This window comes from Rhinatrema bivittatum, chromosome 2, assembly GCF_901001135.1.
Source record: "Rhinatrema bivittatum chromosome 2, aRhiBiv1.1, whole genome shotgun sequence".
Classification (NCBI taxonomy): Eukaryota; Metazoa; Chordata; class Amphibia; order Gymnophiona; family Rhinatrematidae; genus Rhinatrema; species Rhinatrema bivittatum.
The window spans coordinates 663,811,914-663,838,933 of NC_042616.1; the positions used below are offsets into that span (position 1 = coordinate 663,811,914).

Genomic DNA, 27,020 nt, shown 5'->3' on the forward strand with positions numbered 1-27,020 from the left:
CATGGCAGAGAGAAGCAGACATAGAAGGGCCTCTACAAATAGGAGGTAAGGAGCCAGAGATACAAGTGCTTTTAGCTCCTCTGGAAATGCCCGAAAAAGTGACTCTTGTTGAGATCTGGAAAGTTTTAACAAATATAAGTTTGGCGATAAATGACTTATCTAAAACGGTTAAAAAGAATATGGAGGGAACACAAAAGCTGGAAAATAAGGTTCAAACACTTGAAAAATTTTCGATTAAAGTAGAAAAAGATCTTAAAGATGTAAAAGAATTACAAACAAAATTTATAAAATCTGAGAATATGACTATGAAGAAAATGGATTTTCTGGAGAATGAACTGAGAAAGAATAATCTTAGATTTTTAAACTTCCCCAAAACAAAATGGGCAACACCTGTGGACCTTCTGAAAAGTTACCTAGTAAATATTTTAAATTTTCCAGAGTCAAGTATTCCAATAATATCGAAGATTTATTATGTTCCAGGAAATGGGAAAAATATACAACAACAAGAAGAACAAGATAAAGTCTCTTTTGACAATTTATCCGATTTCCTGGAAAAATCATATGAAGCAAAAATAGAATTGAGAGCTACGTTATTGGTGACATTTCTTCATAATAAAGATAGAGATGAAATATTGAAAAAATCTTTCCGGAAACATACACAACTTTTCTATGGTGCTTCAATAAGAGTGTTTCCGGACATAACCAGGAGGACACAAGAGATAAGGAAAATGTTTCTTTCACTAAAAAATCAGGTCCTCGTAAGAGGGGCCAGATTTTACCTTAAATTCCCATGTAGGTGCATGATTATCTACCAAAATGATAGATACATTTTCACTGATCCAGAACAACTGCGTGTATATTTGGACTCCCACTCCTAAGTTAAATTGTAGAGGCAGTTGGTCATTTGAGTAAATGTTGTGTTATACTGCGTTTCAGTTGTTTACTGTTAAAGATGAATAATCCTATAATTCCGCTGCAAAAAAAAAAAAGGTTCTTCCCAGTATTCTTATAAAGTGGATGTGAAATACAATCTGTATAATTTAAGTTATATTGATGGAAAAGATTTTCTCCATTTTTCTGATTTGAATTTGTTTTCAATGTATGTATATTGAAATATCATAAATAAAAAATTAAAAAAAAAAAAATAATAATAATATGGTGAAGCCACCAGAGGTGGCAGTGGTGAGCAGTTGAAGTAGGCCGGCTGGGCTAGTATCCCTCAGGTGCTGGAACAGCGATTCCTCCGGTAGCAGTGCTGTAATGGAAAGAACTGAGAATAATGAGTACAGTGGAATATGCACAAAGCCCCAGTATGGAGAACCCCAGGATAGGGAGAGTAGGCCCTCGAGGAGCGAGTACCTGATCCCTGAGAGCTGAGAGGCTTGAAGGTGATGTACTCACACAGCGGTTCCACGTAGGAGATGGACAGGGCTGGAATGGAGGCAGGCCCTCGCGGAACGAGTACCTGGTTCCAGGGAACAGCTCTGAGGTGAAGATGGTAGTACTCACTGGTGTTGAAGATAGCGAATCCTTCCAGGCAGAAGAGAAGGTAGGAAGAGGCAGTGAGTCAGGGAACATGGCCCTCTAGGAGCGAGTACCGGTTTCCTGATAGCGACCTGAAAAGCAAGTGAGGCCCCCGAGGAGCGGGTACCCCATTAGCGTTAAGAGTCCAATAGAATTGGAGGCAGAGTAGCTGGGTACAGAGAGCGAATCCCATCCGTAAGGAATCCCTTGCTAACTCAAAGGCTAGCAAACACTGTAGGCTTTAAATATCCGGGCAGTGTGACATCATCACAGGGGGATGCCCCTGAGGTTCGCACCAAGTAGGAAATAAGAGTGAGGGCCGCGTGGCGCATACGCCCTAAGGTACAGGCGGAGCATGGCGGGAGGCAGCGCCCAAGCTGGTCCAGGGACGCCGGAGACGCTGGTCCAGGGACCAGCTGGTCCAGGGACGCTGGTCCAGGGACGCCGGAGACGCTGGTCCAGACGCCGCGGCAGCCAGGCATCCATCCACAGCAAGAGGAGGTGCAAAGAAAGAAAGGTAGGCGGAGTGAAGCCGTCAAGAAGGGACGGTTGCAACAGTAACTCATCACCCACTGATGAGGAAGAATTCCGTCGGCTCCTGAATTCTGCCATCTTGTATGCCCGGTTCTTCTGAGCCCTATGGGACATGCGGCCATAACCATAACAGTTGGCAGAGTCATTGTATGGACACAGGCACTTGAACAAAAGTTCTGGCCATCAGTGATAGACATTTTTTGCCCACAGACACATTACTTGATGTCTAGCTTCTTGGGCCTGGGCGTTTCTTAGTGCTCCTGGGGGGCTACAGAGACAGCAAAAACACCTATGCTGTACTTACATGATGTTAGGAGTTGCCACCCAAGAAAAATACCTGCGCGTTATAGTGGAAAATATATTGAAATCGTTGGCTCAGTATCCTGCAGCAGTCAAAAAACCAAACAGAATGTTAGGGATTTTTAGGAAGAGAATAGTGAATAAAACTGTTGCGGTGGCTGGCAGCAGAGCCTCAAGGCTGGCCACACTCACCCCCCTGAACCAGTCTGGGCCTCCCTCGTGGCTCTCCAGGCCACCGCCATCGCTTCCCCCCAGCACAGCAGGGAGCTGACCCTGCCGTCGCTGCGCTGCCGCCTCTACTGCTGCTAGGCCTTCGCGCACGGCTCTCAACCAGATTTAAAGGGGCTGAGGCGGGAAAACTTCCCGCAGCCCCGGATGTTGACTTCAACCCTAATCGCTATTTAAGGCAGCCCCTGCTGCCCCATCCTTGCCTCAGCAACAGGTCCCACTCTGCGCTGAGCTGCTAGTTGCCCCTGCTCCATGTGATCCTGATCCAGCCCCTGTTCCGTATGTTCCTGATCCAGCCCTGCTCCGTGTGTTCCTGGTCCAGCTCCTGTCCCTGTTCTGGCTCCTCATCCCCTCGGCTTGCTCTCCTGGTTCTTGAATCGGCCCGTCCCTGGATTCTGCATTGTCTGCTGCCTGCCCTGACCACATGCCTGCTTACCGTCTCTTCTGTTAGCTGCCTGCCCTTACCTCTGGCCCGTTCCTGGATTTTCCTGTTTGCTGCCAGCCCCAACCACTGGTACATCTGACCTCACTTCCGCCTTCTGGATCGTCTTTGCACAGAGACCCGCTCCTAAGTCCTGCCAGCCCCGGCTCCCAAGGGCTCAACCTGCACGGAACGAGGGCTAGTATAGGTGAAGGTCTGGTTGGGTCTTCACCACCTGCGTTTGCCTCCTGACGACTAGTATATGCAAGGTTGTTGTGGATGTTGATGTCAGCAGTGCATTAGCTATCATTCTATATGAAGGGAGGAATGCTTGTAACTCATCGTATCTAAATTGCTCCAGTGAATTGAATTTATAGATTTGGTTCCAGAGCTGACTTCTCAAATTTGTTTAGGAACCTAAGAGGCTGATTGGAGATGTGACTGCAGGGTCTCTCTCAATGGGGCTGCAAGAAGCTAGTTGACCAGACACAGGAATACTCAGATTCCCTACTGACGTAAGTGAGCTACTAACACTGCAAGACATTTTGTGAAGGCTAGGGGGGTAGCCGAATGTCCAAACAGAAGAACTTTGTATTGGAAGTGATGTATCCCTACTTTGAAATATAGGAAACGCCAACAAGACGAGTGTATCAGAATGTGTGCATAAGCATCTGTTGAGATCTAAAGAGCACACCCAGTCATTGTGCTGAATGAAAGGAAAGATTGTGCCCAGAGAAGACATTTTGAACTTCTTCCGGTAGAGATAGAGAGATTTTGAAGCTCTAGAATAGGCTGGAGTCCTGCAGCGTTAAGAACATAACATAAGAAGTTGTCATACTGGGTCAGACCAAGGTTCCATCAAGTCCAGCATCCCATTTCCAACAGTGGCCAATCCAGGATACAAGTACCTGGCAAATAAATCCCATGCTACTAATGCCCATAATAAGCAGTGGATATTCCTTAAGTCAATTTGATTAATAGCAGTTTAAGAACTTCTCTCCAGGAACTTATCCAGACCTTTTTTAAATTCAGCTACACTAACTGCCTTAACCACATCCTCTGGCAATGAATTCTAGAGCATAATTGAGTAGAAAAGAATTTTCTCCTATTTGTTTTAAATGTGCTACTTGCTAACTTCATGCAGTGTCCCCTAATCCTTGTATTATCTGAAAGAGTAAATAAATGATTCACATTTACCTGTTCTAGTCCTCTTGTGATTTTATACCCTTCTATCATATCCCTGCCTCAACCATGTTTTCTCTAAGCTGAACAGCCCTAACCTCTTGTTGTGTAACGGGTGTTTAGTGTGCCCTTGGGCCTCAGCCCGACCCCAGACGGATCCAGGACCAAACCGAGGGTTGATGGCGTATTCCAGCATGGCGTGACTACGGTCTTACCCTCTGCCAGGCCTGCAAGCTCCCAGCGCCAACAACATGATGATGTTGGTAGGGGAACGGTCCTCCGACCGCTCCAAGCCCTTTCGGACCTGCCGCTTGGATCAACATGGAGCAGCAGGCCGGCCTGAGGATGAGGGCAGACGGAAACCTTGACACGCAGGCATGACACCAAGGTTGATGTAACGGCATCACAGACGAGGGTTGTTGAAGACATGACACCAAGACTGTTGAAGACATGACACCAAGGCTGATGCAACGGCACCAGGGATGAGACAAGGAACTTGACAAAGTCCAGATGAGACGAGAAGCTGGGTAGGAGGACATTGGCACTGTCTCTCAAGGTGCCCTACTCAGCCCACCTTCACGGGCAGACCCAATGGGCTGGTCACGGACCACCCTGTCCCACTGTGCGCCCTACACAGCCCGAGGAGGGTGGTCACGGACCACGCGGAGAGCGGGATGAGCGCAGGGAAGAATCCAGCTGAGGCAGAACTTCAACGACGGAGCCATATGTCATCCGGAGCTCCACAAAGGCTGGCGGGACAAGATGGCTCAGGAGCACAGGAACGAATTCCACCTGCAGGCCACTCCATGCTCGGGAAAGATGTCATCCGAGGGACCAAGGCCTGACAGGACCAGAAGGCTCAGGAGTGCTGAAGACATAGGAGCACAACACCAAGGAACCAGGAACATAAGGAAGCAGGACGTCCGAAGACGAGACACCAGGACACCTGGACAGGGACCTCAGGCAATTATGACATGACATGACATGACATGAAGACGAGACGATGAGGAGCTCCACGAAGAAGACCTGATGGAGCTCTGGCAGGCAGGAGCCTCCAGAGTGAAGTAACTCCAATACAAGGCAAGGAACAATAACAAGATCAGCCCTTTTATAGGGCTGTAACAGGAAATAGTCCATAGGTGGGGCCCAGGGCATATCTGGCCGTGGGCCCTTTAAATAGAGAAGAGAGGCACGGCCGTGCTCCTACAAGGAAGGAAGCAGGGCTGTGCAGGACCATGGACAGCGGTCCTGCATTGACGTCTGTGCGCAGGAAGCAGGGCTGGGCCTGAACGCAGGCCCGATGACGGCAGCGGCTCCAGCCGCTGCAGGAGGCCCCAGGGGTAGCTACAGCCGCTAATCCAGGCCGGGGCTTGCGGCCTCCAGCCGCGAAGAGGTCGTGGACTTCGGGTGCGGCTTTGGCTGAGAAGAAGGCAGGGCGAAGTCCGCGGCTCCTGTCGCAATGAAGAGAGACCTGATGGACGGCCTCTGGGCCGCATGGGAGGCCCGACTTCGGCGGCATCTGTGCCGCGTTGGGTAGGCAGCATGGGGGAAAAGGTGATTGCCTGCTCGCGGGGAAACCCGCGGGCAGAGATCATAACACCTCTTTAGCCTTTCCTCATAGAGGAGTTGTTCCATGCCCTTTATCATTTTGGTCACCCTTCTTTTATTTATTTATTTATGGTACATAAAACAGTTAAATAAATTGTTTTATGTACCATACAAAACAGCAAGCTGACCAAGGTGGTTCCCAACATATATAATGAAACAATAAAATTAATTAAAAACACATTAAAATAATTAAAATACAAATAATGTAGCATCACTGATTAGCTTGCACAAACAGCCATGCCTTCACCTTCTTCCTAAAGGCTGCATAATTAACCTCCTATCTGATTAAAAATGAAGCTGCAATCCACATCAAAGGCCCGCATACCAAAAACATCTTCTTTCAGAGCCCCTCCTTATTTACTTGCCTCACACCCGGCACCTCAAATAAAATACCCTCTGCTGAACATAAATTTCGAATTGGTATGTGCCTCTGTATCAAATTCCTTAAATAAATTGCACCTTGGGATTTATTTGCTTTATACATCAGGGTCATGATCTTCTCTGAACCTTCTCTGAACCTTTCCAGTGCATCTATATTTATTTTGAGATACGGTGACCAGAATTGCACACAATACTCAAGGTGTGGTCTCACCCTGGAGCGATACAGAGATACTATGTCTTGTTAGGAATTAAGAAGTATTGGGAGTGAAATCCCTGATTGTGACAGGAAGGAGGTATCTCCTCAACTGCATTCTGTATGAAGAGTTGTACTTCGTGCTGAAGAATTGGAAGGTGAGTGGGATTGAACGTTGGCACAGCTGTGTGAGAGGTTACTGGCTGGCGTATGAAATTTAGATGGTAACCTTGTTGTACTATTTTTAAGACCCATTGGTCCTTTGATATTTGGTTCCAAATTGATGGAAATAGTTGAATTCTGACCCCCACTTGACGTTTTGATATCAGATTTTGAACCATCAAAAACTTTGATTTGGTTTTGCTGGTTGCTGTTGTGATTTTTGCTGGAGATGTTCTCTTTGCCATCCTTTTCTTGGAGCCATGATGATTCATTTTCAAAAGGGTAATCTATATTGATGATACAATCTGTATGACTTTTTTGGGTAATATGGACACTGGTAAGTCAAGAAAATTCTCCTGTTAGATGGGTATGGATCTTCTGAAATAGACAGCGATTGAACAGCTACATTCAGTTCTTTGATCTGGGACACAGTTTCTCTCAACTTTTCTCCAAAAAGTTTGTCTCCTAGACATAGTAGATCGGGTAGTTTTCTTCAAGACCATTAGGAAGTTTTGAGAAGTTCCTCATAGAAAACTCCTCCTGTTCTTTGCTTTCCTTTTCTCTTTATTTTTTTTTAGGATTATACCTGAAAAATGCTGTTGTGGGTCGCTGGTATCAGTAAGATGGAAGAAAAATGACTAAGGAGAAAACTTTTAGAGAGAGACAGATTAGCTATCTGTAAGAAGTGTAGACAAAGAACAGACTGAGGAGATTCTGAGGCAATACCTATGCAGGAACTCCTGCACATGCTCAGTAGAACTCAAAGCTCTACTAGCTTGAAGAGACAGTTCTGTTCAGTGCTGCCTGATGTCACCCACAGATCATGGCTAATTCGGCTCTGCTTATCGACAGAAATGAGTAATTACTACTTACCTGATAATTTCCTTTCCCATAAGGAGGGCAGGCCAATCCCCACGAGTAGATTATGCACCTCTTCCAGTAGATGGAGATGGAGTAAGAAGCTGATGTCATGGATATATAGCCCTGCCCCGACATCAGCCCATCAGTATCCTCTGAAAAAGCCAAACTATGGACAACTGATTAAACTCGAACATGATTATTAACAATCAACCATGCATGCTTCCAAACAATAGATAACACTCAGCTCAGTCAAAAAAGTAAACATTTACTAAACTGAAGGTTCGTTAAGCCACAAAAAGCAGGAATAACAGTCTGCCATATCCTCACCTGAAAGGCAAACTAAAGGCACAATCGGCATATGAGGGCGGGGTGGGGATTAGCATTCCCTCCTTAAAGGAAAGGAAATTATCAGGTAAGTAGTAATTTCTCCTTCCTCTGCACTCAAGCAGGCCAATCCCCACAAGAGAGATGTACCAAAGCTACTCCTGAATGGGTGGAAAGCTGATCATGGTCCTATCAATACCACCTGTGTGAATGCGGCATCCTCCCGAGCCCACACATCCAAGCGATAATGCTTGGAAAAGGTGTGCATAAATGACCATGTCACTGCTCAGCAAATCTTGATAGGTGATACTAATCGAAGTTCCGTCCACGATACCACCTGACCTCATGGAATGGAGAGAAAGAAAATATGCTGCGGTTAGCAACACAGAAGAAAAAAGACTGATGTGCACAGAGACAAAGCTCTGTATTCTTGGAGAGAAGCTCTACTTAGGGGCCGCCCGCAGGACGTCCCAGACAGCAGGCTAATTCAGCCTGCTTATAGTCAGGAAAAACCTGATCTTTCAGGCCTGAACTGCTCAAGATAATAACTGTGTGCAAATATTATATTCTGAACGCAGAAACTATTTCGCAAGTGATTTTTGTGTCGCTCCAGATACATGTAATAAAATCCATGAAGGACATCTTATTTGTACTTGAGACAGAAGTTGAAGTTGCTGGTCTGCTTCTCGGACACAGTGAGGAAAACTGACACAGAAAATGAAATGTTGGAGAAATTTGCAAGAAGTTAGATGACTAAAGAAAATCTGAAAAAAAATAGCTGAAACAGCCTAACAGTTTACAACAGGGGAAGAAAAATATCCTTTGTGCTGGCTATCAGATTGAAAAAGATTTAAAGCAAATTTAAATAAATATCTAGGAAAATATGGGCTCAATATTCAACAGCATTTAGGGCCTCATTTTCAAAAGAGTTTACCGCTTGCGAATGCAAATTTGTCAGGGGGTGGATCATATGCAAAACTATCGTGTGCGGTGAAACAGCCACAGTGTTGTACGGACAGAACAGTGGTCTCTAGTGCAGATTTGCTGGCCGTCGGAGTGAGGAAGCTCACTCCAAGAAGAGATTTGGGCAACGTTCTCTCCACCTAGCTTGTTGTTGCCCAGGTAGAGTGTCCATCAAGCTAGGTGGAGAGAACGTTGCCCAAATCTCTTCTTGGAGATTCACTCCCCCGACGCTCTTCTTGGAGATTCACTCCCCCGACGCTCATGCCTAATCCCCACCCCCGAGTTAGTAGGTGGCCCTCCCATAGGGATTGAAATACCTGTCTAGGGCATAGGCACTTTAGTAAGTCTCTCTCTCTCTCTCTCTCTCTCTCTCTCTCTCTCTCTCTCTCTCTCTCTCTCTCTCTCTGGGACTATTGTGGTCTGAAAGAAGCCTCATTTGCATTGGTAACGCCCCCTAATGTGTTATTGGAAAATGAGGCCCTTAGTCAGATAATTTGTGAGCTATCTGGCTAAATGATGACTTCTGAATAAGTCCCCCAATTATCCAGCTAAATTTTAGTCAGACAACTTATTATCCATTTAAAATTTAGCTGGATTGTTTCGAGTGTTCTGGGGCGGAGTTAAGATAGCCAGCTAAGTTATCCGGCTAACTCAGATGTTCAGTGTTAACTAGATAACTTATCTGGCTAACTCCTATTGTGCTGTAGAGTAGTTCTAAAGTTAAACTTACCTAGCTATCTTTATTTCTTTTAGTGTGACTGCACCACTGAATATCCTTCCAAAGTTAGTTGGATAAGTTTATCCTGCTAACTTTGCAATCCTGCCGTGTTTTAAAAGTGTAATGGCATGCAAAGAAACAGGTCTGCTAAGCTTATACTTGTTGCGCTGGAGGTGGACCCTTGGCCTGGTGTAGGATTGGTATGACCGGTCGGACCCGGACAGCGCCTGCCACCAGGAGGAGACAGAGGCTAACTGGAGCTTCGCCAACAGCAACCCGGGGTTCCCTCAGGTTGAGCCCTTGGTTACCCGGGCCGCCTGGTCTTAGGTGGGCCTCGCAGGGTCTCCTAGAGAGGAAGTTCAGAGGAGTGCCCACCACGAATAAGGATGTGCGGTTGATGTCCAAAGGTCGCAGGAGGCCAAAAGAGAGTGTCCAAGTGGATAGCGAGGATCAAGGCCAGAGTATCAGTCCAGAATGGTCAGCCGAAGCAGGGGTCGGTACCTGTAGTCAATCCGGGCATAGTCAGGTCAGGCAGAGGTCAAGTTCCAGGCAGCGATCAAAAGTAGTCAGGTCAGGCAGAGGTCAAGTTCCAGGCAGCGATCAAGAATGGTCAGAGAACAGGCAGAGGTCAGGTCAGGCAGCAATCAGGAGTAGTAAGAGAACAGGCAAAGGTCAGTACTGTGAGATCAGTCCGAAGGGTACTACCAGGGATGGAGAGGTGAAGGAACAGGAGATGCTGGAACAGGAGACACAGGAGATGCTGAAACAGGAGACGCTGGAACAAGAGACACAGCAGACGCTGGAACAGGAGACGCTGGAACAAAAGACACTGGAACAAGAGACACTGGAACAAGAGACACTGGAACAAGAGACGCTGGAACAAGAGACGCTGGAAGGCAAACTAAGGAACACTGGAGTGTACGACCCGATTGCCAAGGCACCATTTAGGGGAATGGGCCTTGTCTTTTATACCTGGGTTGCGTGATGTCATCAGGAAGCGTCGGGCTTGGCTTTCCCGCGCTTGGCCCTTTAAAGAGGGCGACATTGGCCGCGCGCGCCTAGGGGCGGGGCCGAGGAGCAGGAAGACGTGGACCCCTACAGGAGCTCCGCTGTGAAGCCGGCATCGGAGACGGTGAGCGGGGGAGCCGGGGACGCCACGAACTGGCTGCGGAGGAGGAAAGCCCAGAGCTCGTGGCGGGAGAGCAAGATGAGCAGGCCCGGCTGCGGAGCGGACGCGGCCGGGAAGCGCAACAATACTCTGGACATCCTTGGAAAACAAATAGGAAACAGAGGGGAGCAGAGGGGCCATGGCCAACATGGGATTTCCCTCAACTGCATGGAAAGGCTTTAAAGTCTTTCTAGAAAGATCTGAAATGGATAGCTATTCAGTGATTATATGACCTACTAAGGTAACTACCATGAACTGCTTGTCTTCAGAAAATAGGTGTTTCCTCCACAATACAAAATAAAACTATAATAAAGCAATTTAAGTTTCTATGAAACCAAATCAAATTTGCAAAAAATTGCCTGTTCTCTAATATAAAACCCACAGAGTGATGCTTTAGATAGTTTGTGAAATAATTGATTTACCTTTAGAACCCATCTAAACATTTACTCTATTAGTCTTTTTATAATAATAAAAACAAAAACTATTTCAATGCAGCATTAATAGCAATGCCTTACCAGTGTAGATGCTGGCATTGGAAGCTGGGATGCCAAACTGTGATTCGATGAACTTGGGAATGAAGGTAATAAAAGCGGTGACAATGGCACACTCAGCTGTATATGACAAACTTACAAAAAGGAATGTCATGTTGCTTAAGATTCTGACAGCTGTTCTTGGAAGGTCTAAAAAAATAACAAGAAGTTAATTATTAAAAAAATAAATGGAAAACAAATTCAGATTCCTTAAATTGAACCTGAAAAAAATGACCTATTGGTATTTCATTATGTTTACATTAAGGGCCAGATGTATTAAGTATTTTTCCCACAGATACAAAAAAGATAATTTTGCAAAACATTTTTACATGTAAAAAGGTGTTTTACTGGGAGATATTGGCTTCTGTAAAATTGCTTACCCAATATGTGGGTAAACTTATGTGCTTATGTCATTTGTGTTAAGCGTGCAGTCCGCGGCAGACACGCAGCGTAGCCCTCTCACCTTCTTACACGGACTCCAGCTTCCGGTTCCTCCTCGCGAGTGGCAGTGGGCCACCAGCACCGACCTCGGGCCGTCCCCTATGCCTCCGGCTCCACCATGGTCCCCAGCGTTTCAGGTCAAGATGCCATTGCTTGTCGGACCTTTCTGCGTGGCCCGCGGAGAGACGCCACTACCGGCACCGCACCCCTCCCAAGGCGTGCACGCGTGCATCGCTGATCCTTATGATCAGCGATGCAGGTTCCCGCTTGCGGCCAGGTTCCCGCAGCGGGAACCTGGCCGCAACCCCGGATGATGACGTCAAACTCCATAGTGTATTTAAAACTCAGGCCTCGCTCCATAGCGTTGCCTTTGAGACAGGTCTCCTCGGTACTCGAATACTCGTTGCTGTGAGAGAGTCGTCTCTATTCTCTTCTCCTGACCCTCGTTGTTCCTGGTTCCTGTTCTCTTCATTCCTGCCTTGCCTATGCCTTGGATTGACTACACGGATATTGACTTCGCTTTGCTTGACTACACTACAGCCTATCTCCAGACCCAGACCTCAGCTACGCCGGACTACGCTACAGCCTATCTCCAGACTTTGACCATTGTTTCGATTGGACCAATGCTATTGACTTCTCCGTGACCAGATCTCAGCATTGCTTGCCACGACTTCCACATTGCTGCCGGCCCTGATCCAAGCCTGTCTTTGACACCTCTCCTAGCCTATACCTTGGACGTGGACTTATTAGGCTTCGGCCTATCTTTGCTCGAGTGCCCTCAGTCAGTCTTTGTTCCATTGGTGCCCGAGTTCAGTACCTTACCAAGTCCAGGGTAGGACTACGCCACCTGCTGTATCTGGGCTGAACTAACCTCTCGCTATTCATACTTGAGGCCCACCTAAATCCTGCTGGTCCCGGCACCAAAGGCTCAACCCGCAGGGAACGAGGGCTGGTATAGGTGAAGCTCCAGTGGCCTCTGCCTTCAGCCCACTCCACCTGCCAACGGTGGGGACCCGTAGGTCCTCACCTACGGGTTGCGTCAACCCCATCTCGGCCCATGGGTCCACCTTCGACCAACAGGTTGCTAAGTCCATGGACTCGGTGGAGCTGCGTGCCCTCCGGGCCATCCCAGGTCTGGCATCCAAGGTACAAGAACAGCAGAAGTTTATCAAGGCATTGGCCTTCTCCATGGATCGTCTTCACGCCTGGCTTGATGCCCTCAGTAATAATCCAGTTTGTATTCCGGCTCCTCCTTATCCACAGCCATCTCCATCGATGCCTTGAGCCTTTTTGGCCCTCCCAGTGGCCCTCCCAGCACCCCCGTGCTTCAATGGTGATTCCAGACTCTGCAGAGGGTTTATTAACCAATGTTTATTTATTTATTTTATTTATTTATTTTTGGTTTTTATATACCGGAAGTTCCTGTATACAATACATATCACTCCGGTTCACATTTAACAGAAATAACTATCGCCGGGGAGGCGGTTTACATGGAACATATCGAATATAATGAACGGATAATAATCAAGGTAAAATCTATTATGAAACAGCTAAGATCAACTTAGAGAACAACTTAGAAAACAACTTGAAACATATAACTGACACAATATGAACATTACAATAATGCTGTAAGACAAGGCTGAAAGTTTGTTCTTCTTGCTTTTAGCTCTCTGGGAAAGCTTGATGAAAAAGCCAAGTCTTGAGTTTCACTTTGAAAGTAGTATGGCACGGTTCAAGGCGGAGGTCCGGTGGTAGTGAGTTCCAGAGAGACGGGCCTGCTGTGGATAGAGCACGTTTCCTCAGGGTAGATTTAGCAGGTTGGGTGATCATTCTATTCTGGTATGCCCTTCTGGTTGGTTTGTTAGAAGATTGTAGTTGAAGCTGGAAAGTTAAGTTGAGGGGGGAGATGTTATGTAGTGCCTTGTGAATCATCGTGCAAGTCTTGAATTGTGAATCATCGTGCAAGTCTTGAATTGCAATGTTATATGCAATTCGCTCTGCAGCCCTCCATCTTTCAGGATGAATTGACTAAAGTTACCTTCATCTTATCTCACCTCGAGGGGAAGGCGCTGGCTTGGGCCTCCTCCCTAAGGGAACGCTCTGATTCCTTGTTAATGGAACTGATTCAGTTTGTGGCTGTGTTTCAACAGATCTTTGATGATCCTGGGCGAGATGCCATGGCAAGCACCAACTTATTACATCTCCGTCAAGGTCTAAAAAGTCTCTTTGACTATACCATCGAGTTTCGTACTTTGGCTACTGAGCTCGCCTGGCAGGAAGACTGCCTCCGAGCTATCTACCTGGATGGACTCTCCTCGCAGCTGAAGGATGAGTTGGCCGCACAGGAGCTCCCTTCCTCTCTTGAGGACCTTATAGACTTGGCAGGTCAAATTGACCACTGACTCCAAGAGGTTCACCGGGAGAGTTGGATGCCCAAGAAGCCTTTGCGGGTTTGATCCCATTCGCCACTGATTACTAACCCTGCTCCAAGCAGAGATACTATGGTGGTTAAGATGGAAGAGCCCATGCAATTGGGTCGTGGGCAGCTGACACCAGAAGAGCGCCTCCGGCCACCATCTATAGACTTGCCCTACCAGTCTGGGAAACTTCCCGGCCCGAGTTCAGTAGGGGTCCTGAACTTGGGTGCAACCTCTCCGGCCCCTCACTTATCTGTACCAATTACCCTAATCTGGGATTCCCGGTCCTTTCCAGTTCTTGCTCTGGTAGATTCTGGAGCAGGAGGTAATTTCATTTCAAGGACCTTGTTCAGCTTTTGGGTATAAAAACCCATTCGCTTGAAACCTCCTTATGTATTGCGTCTATTTACGGAGAACCGTTACCTGGCCGAATTTCCCTGACTACGGAACCTGTCCAGCTATGCACTGGTACCTTACATACTGAGGAACTCGAAATTTTAGTGTTGAAATCCATCCACGCAGTAGTTCTTGGGCTCCCTTGGCTACAGAAGCATTCTCCCCAATGCAACCGGGGTTCGTTGCAACTAGTGGAGTGGGGTCCCGCCTGCCACCAGTCTTGTCTCCAGAAAGTGATACCTCCATCCGTGGTTCCTCTCGCTGCCACGTCTTCTGGCATACCGGCCCCTTACACAGACTTTGAGGACGTGTTCTCCAAGCAAAAAGCTGACCTTCTTCCGCCTCTCCAAACGTTTGATTGTCCTATCGTTCTCCTTCCAGGGACCATGTCTCCTCAAGCATGAACCTACCCCGTCTCTCCCTGAGATGAGGGCTATTACGGAATACATCCAAGAGAATCTTGCGAAGGGATTCATCCGCCCCTCTACTTTTTCTGCTGGGGCAGGATTCTTTTTTGTGACCAAAAATGATGGGTCACTTAGGCCGTGTATTGACTACCGCGGCCTAAACACCATCACTCATAAGTATCCCTTGCCATTAATTTCTGAATTATTTGATCGTCTTCAGGGTGCATCTATATTTACAAAGCTGGATCTATGCGGAGCACTGATGTACGAAGCATCCTTCAACACCTTTGTGAGAACCATCTGTTTGCAAAATTGGACAAATGCTTGTTCGAGAAATCCAGCCTACCCTTCCTTGGTTATATTATCTCCCAACAAGGGTTTTCTATGGACCCAGCCAAGTTAAAAAGAATCCAGGATTGGCCACAGCCTGTGGGTCTCAAGGCTCTCCAGCACTTCCTGGGATTCCTCAACTACCATCGTCACTTCATCCCACATTATTCTACCCTAGTTGCTCCACTGACGGCCTTAACCCATAAAGGTCAAGATACGTGAAATTGGACTCCGGAAGCCTTCGCAGCCTTCCTTTGCCTTAAAGATGGTCCTGCTTACATCATCCCGACCAAAATCGTCCTTTCCTAGTGGAAATTGACACCTCCGCCATTGGGGCTGGGGCAGTCCTGAGTCAACGCACCACCTTTGGTACCATAGTTCCATGCTCCTTTTACTCCCGCAAAGTTTCATCTGCAGAGCAAAATTACAGCATAGGGGATCGTGAGCTACTCGCCATAAAATTAGCCCTTGAAGAATGGCGCCCATTGCTAGAGGGCGCACAACACAGATTCACAGTGTTCACCGATCATAAGAATCTGGAACATTTAAGTCAAGCCCGTCTCAATGCCCGTCAAGCTCAATGGGTCTTGTTCTTTTTTAGGTTCGATTTTGAACTTCGCTATCTCCCTGCAGACAAGAATCTGGGCAGATGCCCTATCATGATCCTTCGAGCCTGAAGACACTCCAGAAGAACCTACTCATATAATAGACCCAGCCTGTATTTGTCTATCTGCCACTCACCCAGTTCCCATTGGAAAGACAGTCATGCCCCGATGACTCTGAGAAAGAGTTCTCTGCTGGGCACATGATTCCAAATTTGCCGGTCACCCAGGACAAGCACGGACCTTGGCAATGCTCCAGCAGTTCTTCTGGTGGCCCACCATGGTCTCTGATGCTAAAGCGTATATCAAATCCTGTAACATCTGTGCACAGCAAAGGTCGGTTGGTTGACCTTGGGGTTTTCTACAACCACTTCCAGTACCCAAGGAACTGTGGACCCATCTGTCTACGGATTTCATCGTGGATTTTCCGCCCTCAAAGGGTCACAACGTAATATGGGTAACCATAGTCCGATTTTCAAAAATGGCCCATTTCATCCCTCTACCGGGCCTACCATCTGCTCCAGAGTTAGCAAGTTTATTCTTCCACCATATCTTTAGATTGCATGGCTTACCCAAGGACATTGTTTCAGACAGAGGCCCCCAGTTTATTGCTAGATATTGGTGCGCCCTTTGCCGAAAATTTGGTATTAATATCAGTTTAACAACTGCCTATTATCCCCAAGCTAACGGACAAGCTGAGTGAATGAATCACTCCTTGAAGGCCTTCCTGTGCGTATACATCAATGACCGCCAAGACAATTGGTCCGAACGTTTATCCTGGGCTGAGTTTTCTCACAACTCCCATATCGCCACTGCTATGGGAACATCACCATTCTCTATTGTCTATGGGAAACAACCACGACCACCATTACTCGTATCTATCAGTGCAGTCCCCTGCGGCACAGGCTACTGTAGATGCCCTTAAGATGTTATGGGAGCAGACAAACCTCCGCTTGCATCAGGCTGCTTCCAGGGCCAAGAGAACTGCTGACAGTCGACGTCGCTCGGCTCCTGAATTCCTCCCTGGCCAGAAAGTCTGGTTAAGTACTCGGTGTATCCGACTTCGAATACAGTCCCAGAGATTTGCTCCTAGAAATATTGGTCCTTTCTCAATTACCTGACACATTGGACCCGTTACATACCAGCTTCGGCTGCCTCCTACGCTGGGAATACATAATACATTTCATGTATCACTCTTAAAACCTGTGGTCCTATCCTGGCCTGCCCCGAAGGCTCCTGAGCCACCTCCATTGGTGGCAGAATCCGATACGAGGCCTAGACATCCGCCATAGGGGATGCTGGTGGGAATACCTCCTTTCCTGGGAGGGTTATGGACCCGAAGAAAATTCATGGGAACCAGCTCAGAACATCCTGGACAAGAATCTCCTCCTGAACTATCATCATGCCCATCCGGGCAAACCCTGACCTCCAACAGGGGGGGCGTAAAGAGAGGGTACTGTTACGCATGCCGTCCGCAGCAGACCCGCGGCGCGGCCTTCTCACCTTCGTACACGGACTTCAGCTTCTGGTTCCTCCTCGCTAGCAGCTGTGGGCCGCCAGCTCCAACCTCGGGCCACCCCCAGTGCCTCCGGCTCCACCATGGTCCCCAGTATTTCAGGTCAAGGTGCCATTGCTTGTCGGAACTCTCCGGGTAGCCCGCGGAGAGAAGCCACTACCGGTGCCGCGGCTCTCCCTAGGCGCATGCGCGCGTATCGCTGATCCTTATGAAGGGCCCGTGGCGGGAACCTGGCTGCGGCCCCGGATGATGACATCAAACTCCTCAGTGTATTTAAGCTCACGCCTCGCTCCATAGAGTTTCTTTTGCAACAGGTCTCCTCGCTACTCGAGTACTCGTTGCTGTGAGAGATTCGTCTCTACTCTCTTCTCCTGACCCTTGTTGTTCCTGGTTCCTGTTCTCTTCGTTCCTGCCCTGCCTATGCCTTGGATTGACTACATGGATATCGACTTCACTTTGCTTGACTACACTACAGCCTATCTTCAGACCCAGACCTCTGCTACGCCTGACTACGCTACAGCCTATCTCCAGACCCAGACCTCTGCTGCACCTGACTATGCAACAGCCTATCTCCAGACCTTGACCACTGCTTCGATTGACCAATGCTATTGACTTCTCCGTGATCAGACCATTACTTCGATTGACCAATGCTATTGACTTCTCCGTGATCAGACCACTGCTTCGATTGACCAATGCCATTGACTTCTCCGTGATCAGACCATTACTTCGATTGACCAATGCTATTGACTTCTCCGTGATCAGATCTCAGCATTGCTTGCCACGACTTCCACATTGCCGCCAGCCCTGATCCAAGCCTGTCTTTGACGCCTCTCCTAGCCTACTCCCTGGACGAGGACATTAGGCTTCGGCCTATCTTTGCTCGAGCGCCTTCAGTCAGCCTTTGTTTCATTGGTGCCCGAGTTCCAGTACCTTACCCAGTTCAGGGTAGGACTATGCCACCTATCGTCTGCTGTCTCTGGGCTGAACCAACCTCTCTCACTATTCAACCTTGAGGCCCACCTAAGTCCTGCCGGCCCTGGCACCCAAAGGCTCAACCCGCAGGGAATGAGGGCTGGTATAGGTGAAGCTCCAGCGGCCTCTGCCTTCAGCCCACTCCACCTGCCAACGGTGGTAACCCGTAGGTCCTCGCCTACGGGTTGCGTCAATACCACCTCGGCCCAAGGGTCCACCTCCGATGCAACAATTTGTGCCTGGACAGAGCAGAAGTGTTCCAGGGGGCGGAGTTATGGAGGGGTTTGGACTTACAAACTTTTGGATTTTAAAAAGTATGCACATAAATTTTCTTGGAAAAATTGTGCAGATGTTTTAACAGATGTAACTTTTGCAGATAGATTTGGTAAAATAATTTTCAAAACAGACTTATGTGTGTAAAAGTCTGCTTTGAAAATTGGTGTAATTTATGTTTCTGTTTGCCAGCTAACTTATGAATGATGTTACAAAATTACACCAAAAATGGGAGAAACTCTTTGGTACATCTGGCCCTAAGAAAGAAAAGCAGACGTCTGAACTGATATACTTTGCTTGTGTAGATGTAATATACTTTGAGGCCATTCATGGTAACATGTGAAATATCCAATGTCAATCAATCAATCAATCACTAAATAAATAAATGTGCATCTATCTGTTTCAGGAACGGCAGTTTGGGCAGCAAAGAGATGGCGGTTTTGAGGCACTGTTAAAGATATCTAATACATCAGGGCATTACTAACAAGAAATGCCCAACTATGGAAGTCATTATTATTACTGTAAGCCTCATTCTAGGAATTTCAATTTAAAATATAAGCTAAACAAACCTCTATTATAATGAATTAAAATTGTTTTAGAATTGTCAAACATTTTTTATACTTACAGGTCCTTACTGCTTGCATAACATACCAATAGTGCAAACAGAATGTGAGATACAATATAATTTTTCTATAAGTTAATTATCCTTTTAGGGCAGATATATAAGGCAGTTTCCATTGCCTTAGGGAGAAGGTTAGGGTGGCCCTCGAAAGACTAACATAGCAGTTGGCTGAAAACTGTATTTTTTTTTTTTCAAAATCATTTTTATTAATGAGCAACGCAGGTACAACCAAAACTGTAACTATATTTAAACAGAACTATGGCATTCTACAATAAAATTTTAAAAAGGTGTCAATGGTGGTTTTACAGACATTGCTGTGAAAATGGTTGCCATATGAAATGGCCACTGATGTCACCTGTGGATTACCCATCTTTGCAGTCCTGTCCCAGTCTCCATTGTCAAATATATATTTTTAAGCTATCCTGTGCACTACCAGTCTCCATTGTGACATGATCACCCATCCCATATGGTTCCCAATCCTCTTCCTCCAACTCCCCCCAACATGTAGCTTGATCATTCTTCGGTGTGGTCCCATCCTCCTCATTCTCATGCAATCCAATCACCTACCCATCACCTTTTCATCCCTCTGTCTCCTCACCTACCTCCATAGTATGACCACTCTTCCTTTATGTTATGTTAGGTTATACTTTTAGGCCACTTTTCTTGAAACAAGTTCAGCCTCCCTCATCCTAGCTTATTTAGCTTGGTTCTCTGAGCCTATAGTGCAGCTTACTCAAGATAAAGCAATGAGGAATATGATAAAGAGTAATCAGCCTGTTTCAGCAGTGTTGCTCTCCTCCTACCAAGAGGTCTAGGAAAGTAGACCATCATAGAGGACAATGAGGCAATAGAACCATGGAAAGAGATGAGAGGATTAAAAAAAAATCTAGAGCTCAGACTTCAGATTGTGGAGGAAAAGAATGTAAACCAGAGTACATGACAGAACAGAGTACATGAGAGAGTAAATGAGAGATAGGCCAAACAGATAGAAGGCAGGTGAGGGATACCTCAAGCTCTCCTATATCTGCATATATTCATGGATTGTCATATATTAATACTATTAGTACACACAGTACTATGAAAGATAATTCATAGGTTTATAGTTTCATGCTAGAAAAATTTACTATCTCGACTTAAGGACAAGGAGATAACATAGCTAAGGTAAAAGAGTAGAAGAAAGGGGAAATCAAACCAGAGTCTCCAAATATATAGCTTTATACTCTTAAAAGATAACTTTAAAATCTGCAAGTGGGCGCCCATATACACATGTATCTGAGTATGTGCATTTTTAAAGATGGTGCCGGCCGTCCATTACTCCTACCATGTGACAGGGGCTGGCCAATGGCACGGATACCCTGTCACATGGTAAGGGCAAAGGGCCATCGGCGCCATTTTTATTAGTGGCAGCCGACGGCCCGAGAGCGGGAGATTGCTCCCGGGACTTCTACTGGACCACCAGGTACTTGTAAAAAGTTTTGGGGGGGTTCGGGAGGGTGGGGGAAGCTAAGGGATCAGTTTTAAAAGGGCGGGTGGGTTTTTTTGTTTATCGGCTCGGGCGCAGCCGATAAACAAAACCGCGATCGGGCCGCACAAAAAAAAATTTATGATGTGAATCAGAACCGGAATCATAACCGATTCCGGTTACGATTCAAATCTCTAGTAAAACCTGCTTTTCTGTGCACCCTCCGACTTAATATCATGGCGATATTAAGTTGAAGGCCCCAAAAGTAAAAAAAAAGTAAAAATTAAAAAAAAATAAATTAAAAATCGGCCCGCAGGTCGGAAGACGGATGCTCAATTATGCCGGCGTCCGTTTTCCGAACCCGTGGCTGTCAGCGGGTTTGAGAACCGACACTGGCAAAATTGAGCATCGGCTGTCAAACCCGCTGACAGCCGCCGCTCCTGTCAAAAAGGAGGCGCTAGGGACGCGCTAGTGTCCCTAGCGCCTCCTTTTACCGTGGGCCCTAATTTGCATAGGCCACCCTCCTGAATCGCGCACCCAGGAGAGTGGCCTGTGCACACGCCGGAAGAGCGGGCGCTTGCCAGCTCTCCCGCGTGTTTTTCTGAATCGGTCTGTATGTAAGCTAGCCAGATACAATTTATCTAACTTTCACAGGATATTCGGCTGCACAGCAATGCTGCTTACTATACTGGATAAATATTAAAGTTTGCCAGACAAGCTTATTTGGCTAACTTTAGACCTCCTATGGAGCACCTCTAGCTTATCTGGTTAACTTAACCAGATCAGACTGAATATCACTACTTAACCAGCTATTAGGGTCATTCTTCAAATCGCGATGGGCTGCTATCGTGTGCATTAGGGCGTTATTGCACGCTATATTTATAGCAGAATGATTAATCCAGGGGTAAATTGTGTGGAAGGAAGGGGGGCAACACCATAGTGGGACATATTTGAAAGGAAAGGGGTGGGGGGAACCTGATTGATTATTGAATGGTTTGGGGGGCTGAGGTGTTTGTCAATACCAGAGCAACTGACTTTTTTTTTTTTACATTTGGATATCAGGGCCACCACTCACAGGGGATCAGCTTTGACCCCTCACACCTTTGTTCTTTTTTTTATTGCATTTTTGAAATTTTAGCATGGTCCTTTAAATCTAACACGGGAACCTCAGGACCCGAATTAGAAAACCGATTACTGAGGAGGTATAGTTAATTTACTACAGCTGACAACTGTTATTTATATCAAACTAGCCATTAAGCCCGTTAAAACGGGCGAGATTCCGGCCGCTTGTCCTTTCTTACCTGGGTGCCAAGCAGCGAGGGCCCTTTGAATTTCCCGCGATTTCTGACCAGGACCGAGGACTCCAACATGAAGAGGAGGAGCCGGAGTGGCGAATAAAAACTTGCCTACACCGGCGTGTTACTGCCGCTTGTCCTTTCTTACCTGGGTGCCAAGCAGCGAGGGCCCTTTGAATTTCCCGCGATTTCTGACCAGGACCGAGGACTCCAACGCGAGGAGGAGGAGCCGGAGTGGCGAATAAAAACTTGCCTACGCCGGCGCACCGCCTCCGGCGCGACGGTTAAGCCGCGCGCGGTCAAGGGGCGCGCGACTTTGCCCGGCTTAGCCAGGGCTGGAGCCCGGTCTGGAGCGGATCGTCTTTTCTTTTCTCCTCAAGTGGTCAGACCGAGACTCTGGGACAACAATAGTGAGTAACTTGCAGCTTAATACTGAAAGCAATCATAGTTTTTTCCTCTTTTTTCCCTCATCGTATTGCTATGCCTCACACAAAGAGGAAAGCAAAGATGAGAGAAATGTCGACTACCAATTTGCTGCAGCCCGCTATTACAGATTGCTTTCAGATAAATCCCATGTATACACCCGAAAGAGCCGCTAGTAGTCCAACCCAGGAGCAGGAGTTGGTCAACTTGGCATTGAAACATCATTTTTCCCCGGGTGCCCCAGAAAGACCTACCCCTCCGTCTGCTAAAACTGATGCGGATCTAAATTCGTTGCAAAATTCTTTGGTTTCCCAGAGAGAAGTCGTGAAGTCGACTAAGATCTCGGAGGACTTAAAAGATCTTAGTCCCAGGGAACCCAAAGATACTATCAAGAATGTAGACAAAAATGAAGTTGTACAGTTCATATCCCAAATAGATAGAGATACAGTACTGAGGTTGCACTTTAAACATCAGAAGAGTAATTTCTATGGTCAGTCTATAAGGATCTTCCCGGACATAGTTCGTTCTACTCAGTTAAGACGTAAGAACTTTATAACAATGCGACCGGAAGTGTTATCACAAGGAGCACAATTCTATTTAAGATATCCCTGTAAATGTTTAGTAAAACATGGTGATAATAGATATGTTTTCACACAGCCTGAACAACTAAGAACATATTTAGACACACACTCTTAATATGCTATGCAATGTGGGAAATTTTTTTTTTTTTTTTGACATGGGATGGATTAGGTAACAAGTGTATGTAATTTAGTAAATTTTCCTCATGGGTAATGCTCCTATTTCGTGGTTGAAACCCAGATTTTCAACCTTTTCTTGAGTTAATTTCTTAAAGTGAAGGATAATAAGTATGCTGACAGATGTTTCTATGATAAATCTATGTATAGAATTGATGAAACTTATTTATCCAATTTTTGTATAATTTGAATAATGCAATAAAAATAAAATTAAAAAAAACAAACAAAAAACGGGCGAGATTCCATCGTTCAGACCGGCACGGTTAGAGCCGCTCTGTTCTCCACAACTTCCCTTTTCCTTCCATCCCCTCCACAACCCCTTCCCTCTCCCAGCCCTCCTCCACCACTCTTTTTTCTCTTCTCCAGAACTTCTTACCCTTCCCACTTGTTCAGTCATATCCTCTTCCCTTTTCCTTCCCCTCTCACCTTCCCCTTCCTTCCCCTTCTACCCTCTCCCTCAGCCCTCCTCCACTCCCTTTTTCTGTATTCCACAACTTTACCCTCCCCACTTACTCACATCCTCTTCCTACCCCTCCCACCTCCTCCACAACTCCTTCCCTCTCCCAGCCCTCCTCCACTCTTTTTTCTCTTCTTCAGAACTTCTTACCCTTCCCACTTGTTCAGTCATATCCTCTTCCCTTTTCCTTCCCCACTCACCTTCCCTTTCCTTCCCCTTCTCCCCTCTCCCTCAGCCCTCCTCCACTCCCTCTTTTTCTCTACTCTTTACCCTTCCCACTTACTCACATCCTCTTCCTTCCATCTCTTCTCATTTTCCCTTTCCTTCCCCTCCCACCTCAACCCCTTCCCTCTCCCTCAGCCCTCCTCCACTCCCTTTTTCTGTACTCCACTTTACCCTCCCCATTTACTCACATCCTCTTCCTTTCCCTCCCACCTCCTCCACAACCCCTTCCTTCTCCCTCAGCCCTTCTCCACTCCCTCTTTTTCTCTACTCCACTTTACCCTTCCCACTTACATCCTCTTCCTTCCATCCCTTCTCATCTTCCCTATCCCTCCCACCTCCTCAACCCCTTCCCTCTCCCTCAGCCCTCCTTCACTCCCTTTTTCTGTACTCCACAACTTTACCCTCCCCACTTACTCACATCCTCTTCCTTTCCCTCCCACCTCCTCCACAACCCATTCCCTCTCCCTCAGCCCTCCTCCACTCCCTTTTTCTGTATTCCACAACTTTACCCTCCCCACTTACATCCTCTTCCTTCCCCTCCCACTTCCTCCACAACCCTGTCCCTCTCCCTCAGCCCTCCTCCACTCCCTCTTCTTCTCTCTGGCCCGCGTGACACTTAACCACCGCCGCTGCTCCTCCATTGGAGGTCTCCGGGGGGTCTCTCTCTCTCACGCGCGGGGAGAAGCAGCGGCACAGACACATAAATGGGAGGTCTCCGGGGATCTCTCTCGCGCACGCCGCTCCACCGGGCTCGGTGATGAGGTGCGCGCGAGAGAGAGACTCCCGGCGACCTCCCATTTCTGTATCTGTGCTGCCGCCGCTGCTTCTCCCCACGCGCGCGAGAGAGAGACCCCCTCCCCGAGACCTTCTGTGCTGCCGTCGCCGCCGCTGCTCCTCCTCGCCGCTTCCAAGACAGCCGTCCGCTGGGCTCCCCTCTGACCGACGTGCTCTCACGCATGCGCAGTAGAGCTGCTCTCTACTGCGCATTTGCGGCACGTCGGTCCAAGCCCATTTATATGGTAGATTGCCTATTTAATGAACTGCTTTGCATGGATTTGGAAAATTTATGCAGGCAAATTGCATGCAAAGAAGCTCATTTTAAGAGGGAAGAGAATCATGGCAAAGCTATGCTAAATATCATATATATTGTGCGATAAACAGCATATGTCACATGATATATGCTGTTTAAAGTACATTAGAGCCCTACAATGGCTTGATGCATCCCCTAGTTAAAAAACAAAATTGTTGATGTATAGTATCCCCCCCCCAATATCTCTCCCTCCCTCCCCAATCCCCCAAATGTTCAATAATCCTCTCCAAGGAGGCGCTTTTGAGCAGTGGCCAAGATGGCTGCTTGATCCAGCTGCTCTTCAAAATGCTCACTGAATTCGCAATTTGCTCTTCTTATTTTTGAGTCAGTCTTTGGAATTTTTCATTCATTTGTGCCAGGCAATGTCTGACTCAAAATCTGGGAAGATCGAGGCAGCTTTTGCAGTGGCTTCCAGCACAAAGCACTCAAAACAAGATCCTCCATTGCCTGACAAACAGATACATACTAAATCAATGGTGTCTGCTGACATGGTTCTTGCAGAGCTAAAGCAGCTGAAGGATATGCTCCAGATAAATATAGAAACTACGTCGGATTTGTCGACGATGTCTCAGCAACTGGTGTCCTTTCAAATGCGGTTGGAAGACATTGAATTTCAAACTACCTCATTGCTGCTGGCGACGGGCCCGCTCCCACAGCTTGCCCAAAAGGTGAATCGCATGCAAAAGGATTTCGAAGATTTAGCCAACCGGAATCAACGGAACAATGGCCGCATCCTCGGTGTTCCAGAAGGCACCGAGGGATCTGATATGATAAGATTTTTGTCTACCATGATTCCAGCTTGACTCCAACTGAAATTTGACTTACCTTTTGAGATCGAACGTGCTCACCGAATTCTGTCTAGGCCTCTTCAGATCTCCCAGTTTCCAAGGCCTATTATTTTCAAATTGCTCAGCTATCTGCAAGTTTTGGAGGTGTTAACTGTGGCCCAAACCAAATCGCCCATCATATTTCAGGGGCATAATCTTCTTTTTGTGCCTGATTTGGCCAAAACTATGGCAGCAAAGCATAAGGCTTTTCTGGCCCTCCATCCCTGCCTGCAGGTGCTGGGGGCTATATATGGCCTCCTCTATCCAGCACAGATGAGAGTGACTTGTCAAAATCAGACGAAGACCTTCGAGGTGCCTGAGGATTTAGTTTCATTTCTTTCTTCCTTAGTATCTGCGCAAGACGGTGACATGACTTATTGGTAAACTGCATGTCACCTTGTTTTTTCTTCCCTTCTGCAATCACTGGTCATGACTGTGGGATTTCCTTCGTGCTTGGTAGTTTGGTGATTCTTGGATTGTCTACCCTTTTTTGTTCTATGTGTCAGCATTTCTATGGGGGAATGCCGTTTTCCTTTTTTGATGGACTCTTTTTGGAATTGCATTTTTTTTCTCTCACTACGCATGGGCGTAATTTAATATTTTCAGCTCAAAATGGATCTTGTCGGGCTACTGACACTGCCTTGAAGCTCATTTCATTCATGTTGCCGTTTTTGGCTCTGGTTGTTTATCATTGTATCTCTTTATGTTTCCTGTTTTTGCAGAGATACAATGCCTTGCTATTTTTTTTTTTACTAGCCGGTCTATGATGTATGCCTTCTTATTGAGTATGTTGTGCTTATTGTTTATGTGCATTTTGGCATTATGGCTATTGCTTCTACTTTACAAATAATTTCCCTCAGTGTTAATGGTCTTTTACACTCAAAAGCACTTCACTATTCTACCTATTTAAACCTTGCTCTCCTTCCAGTCCTTGCCTCAGCAGCATGTTGCTACTCCTGTGTTTGTCTTGCCTTGCTTTTGTCTCTCCTTCGTTCCTGTCTTGTCTATTCCTTGTCCTGTCCCTGTTTGTGCCTTGTTCCTGTCTTGCCTCGTTGTTCTCTCCTTGCCTGTCCTTGTCGGTTGTTGTCTGACTGTTCATATTCCCCTTGGCTTGGTTCTCTGGTTTGACCTCAGCACTGGATCTGGGCTTCCCTTGACTGCTACCTGGACTTGAATACCTGCTTTGGATATGACCTCGCTTGTATGCTGCATGCCCCAGTCCCTGGTTTGTTCCTTGTTCATGCTGCCTGCCATCTGCCCCGGCCTCTATTTATTTATTTATTTATTTATTTATTTAGAGTTTTTCTATACCGGCATTCATGATACAATCATATCATGCTGGTTTACAAAATAACAGGGGGAGTGATAACTTTAAACCTTGAACAAGTGAAGAGAGACAATGCAGTTACAATA

General features: G+C 46.8%; 1 protein-coding gene across 1 annotated transcript in view; it reads right to left on the reverse strand.

The window, feature by feature from the left end:
• The window catches only part of SLCO5A1 (solute carrier organic anion transporter family member 5A1), a 261,323-nt gene that overhangs the window by 82,184 nt on the left and 152,119 nt on the right, over window positions 1-27,020 (reverse strand). Inside the window, exon 5 of the mRNA XM_029591445.1 lies at window positions 11,083-11,247. Coding sequence (XP_029447305.1) covers window positions 11,083-11,247 — 165 coding nt within the window. The remainder of the gene's footprint in view (window positions 1-11,082; window positions 11,248-27,020) is intronic.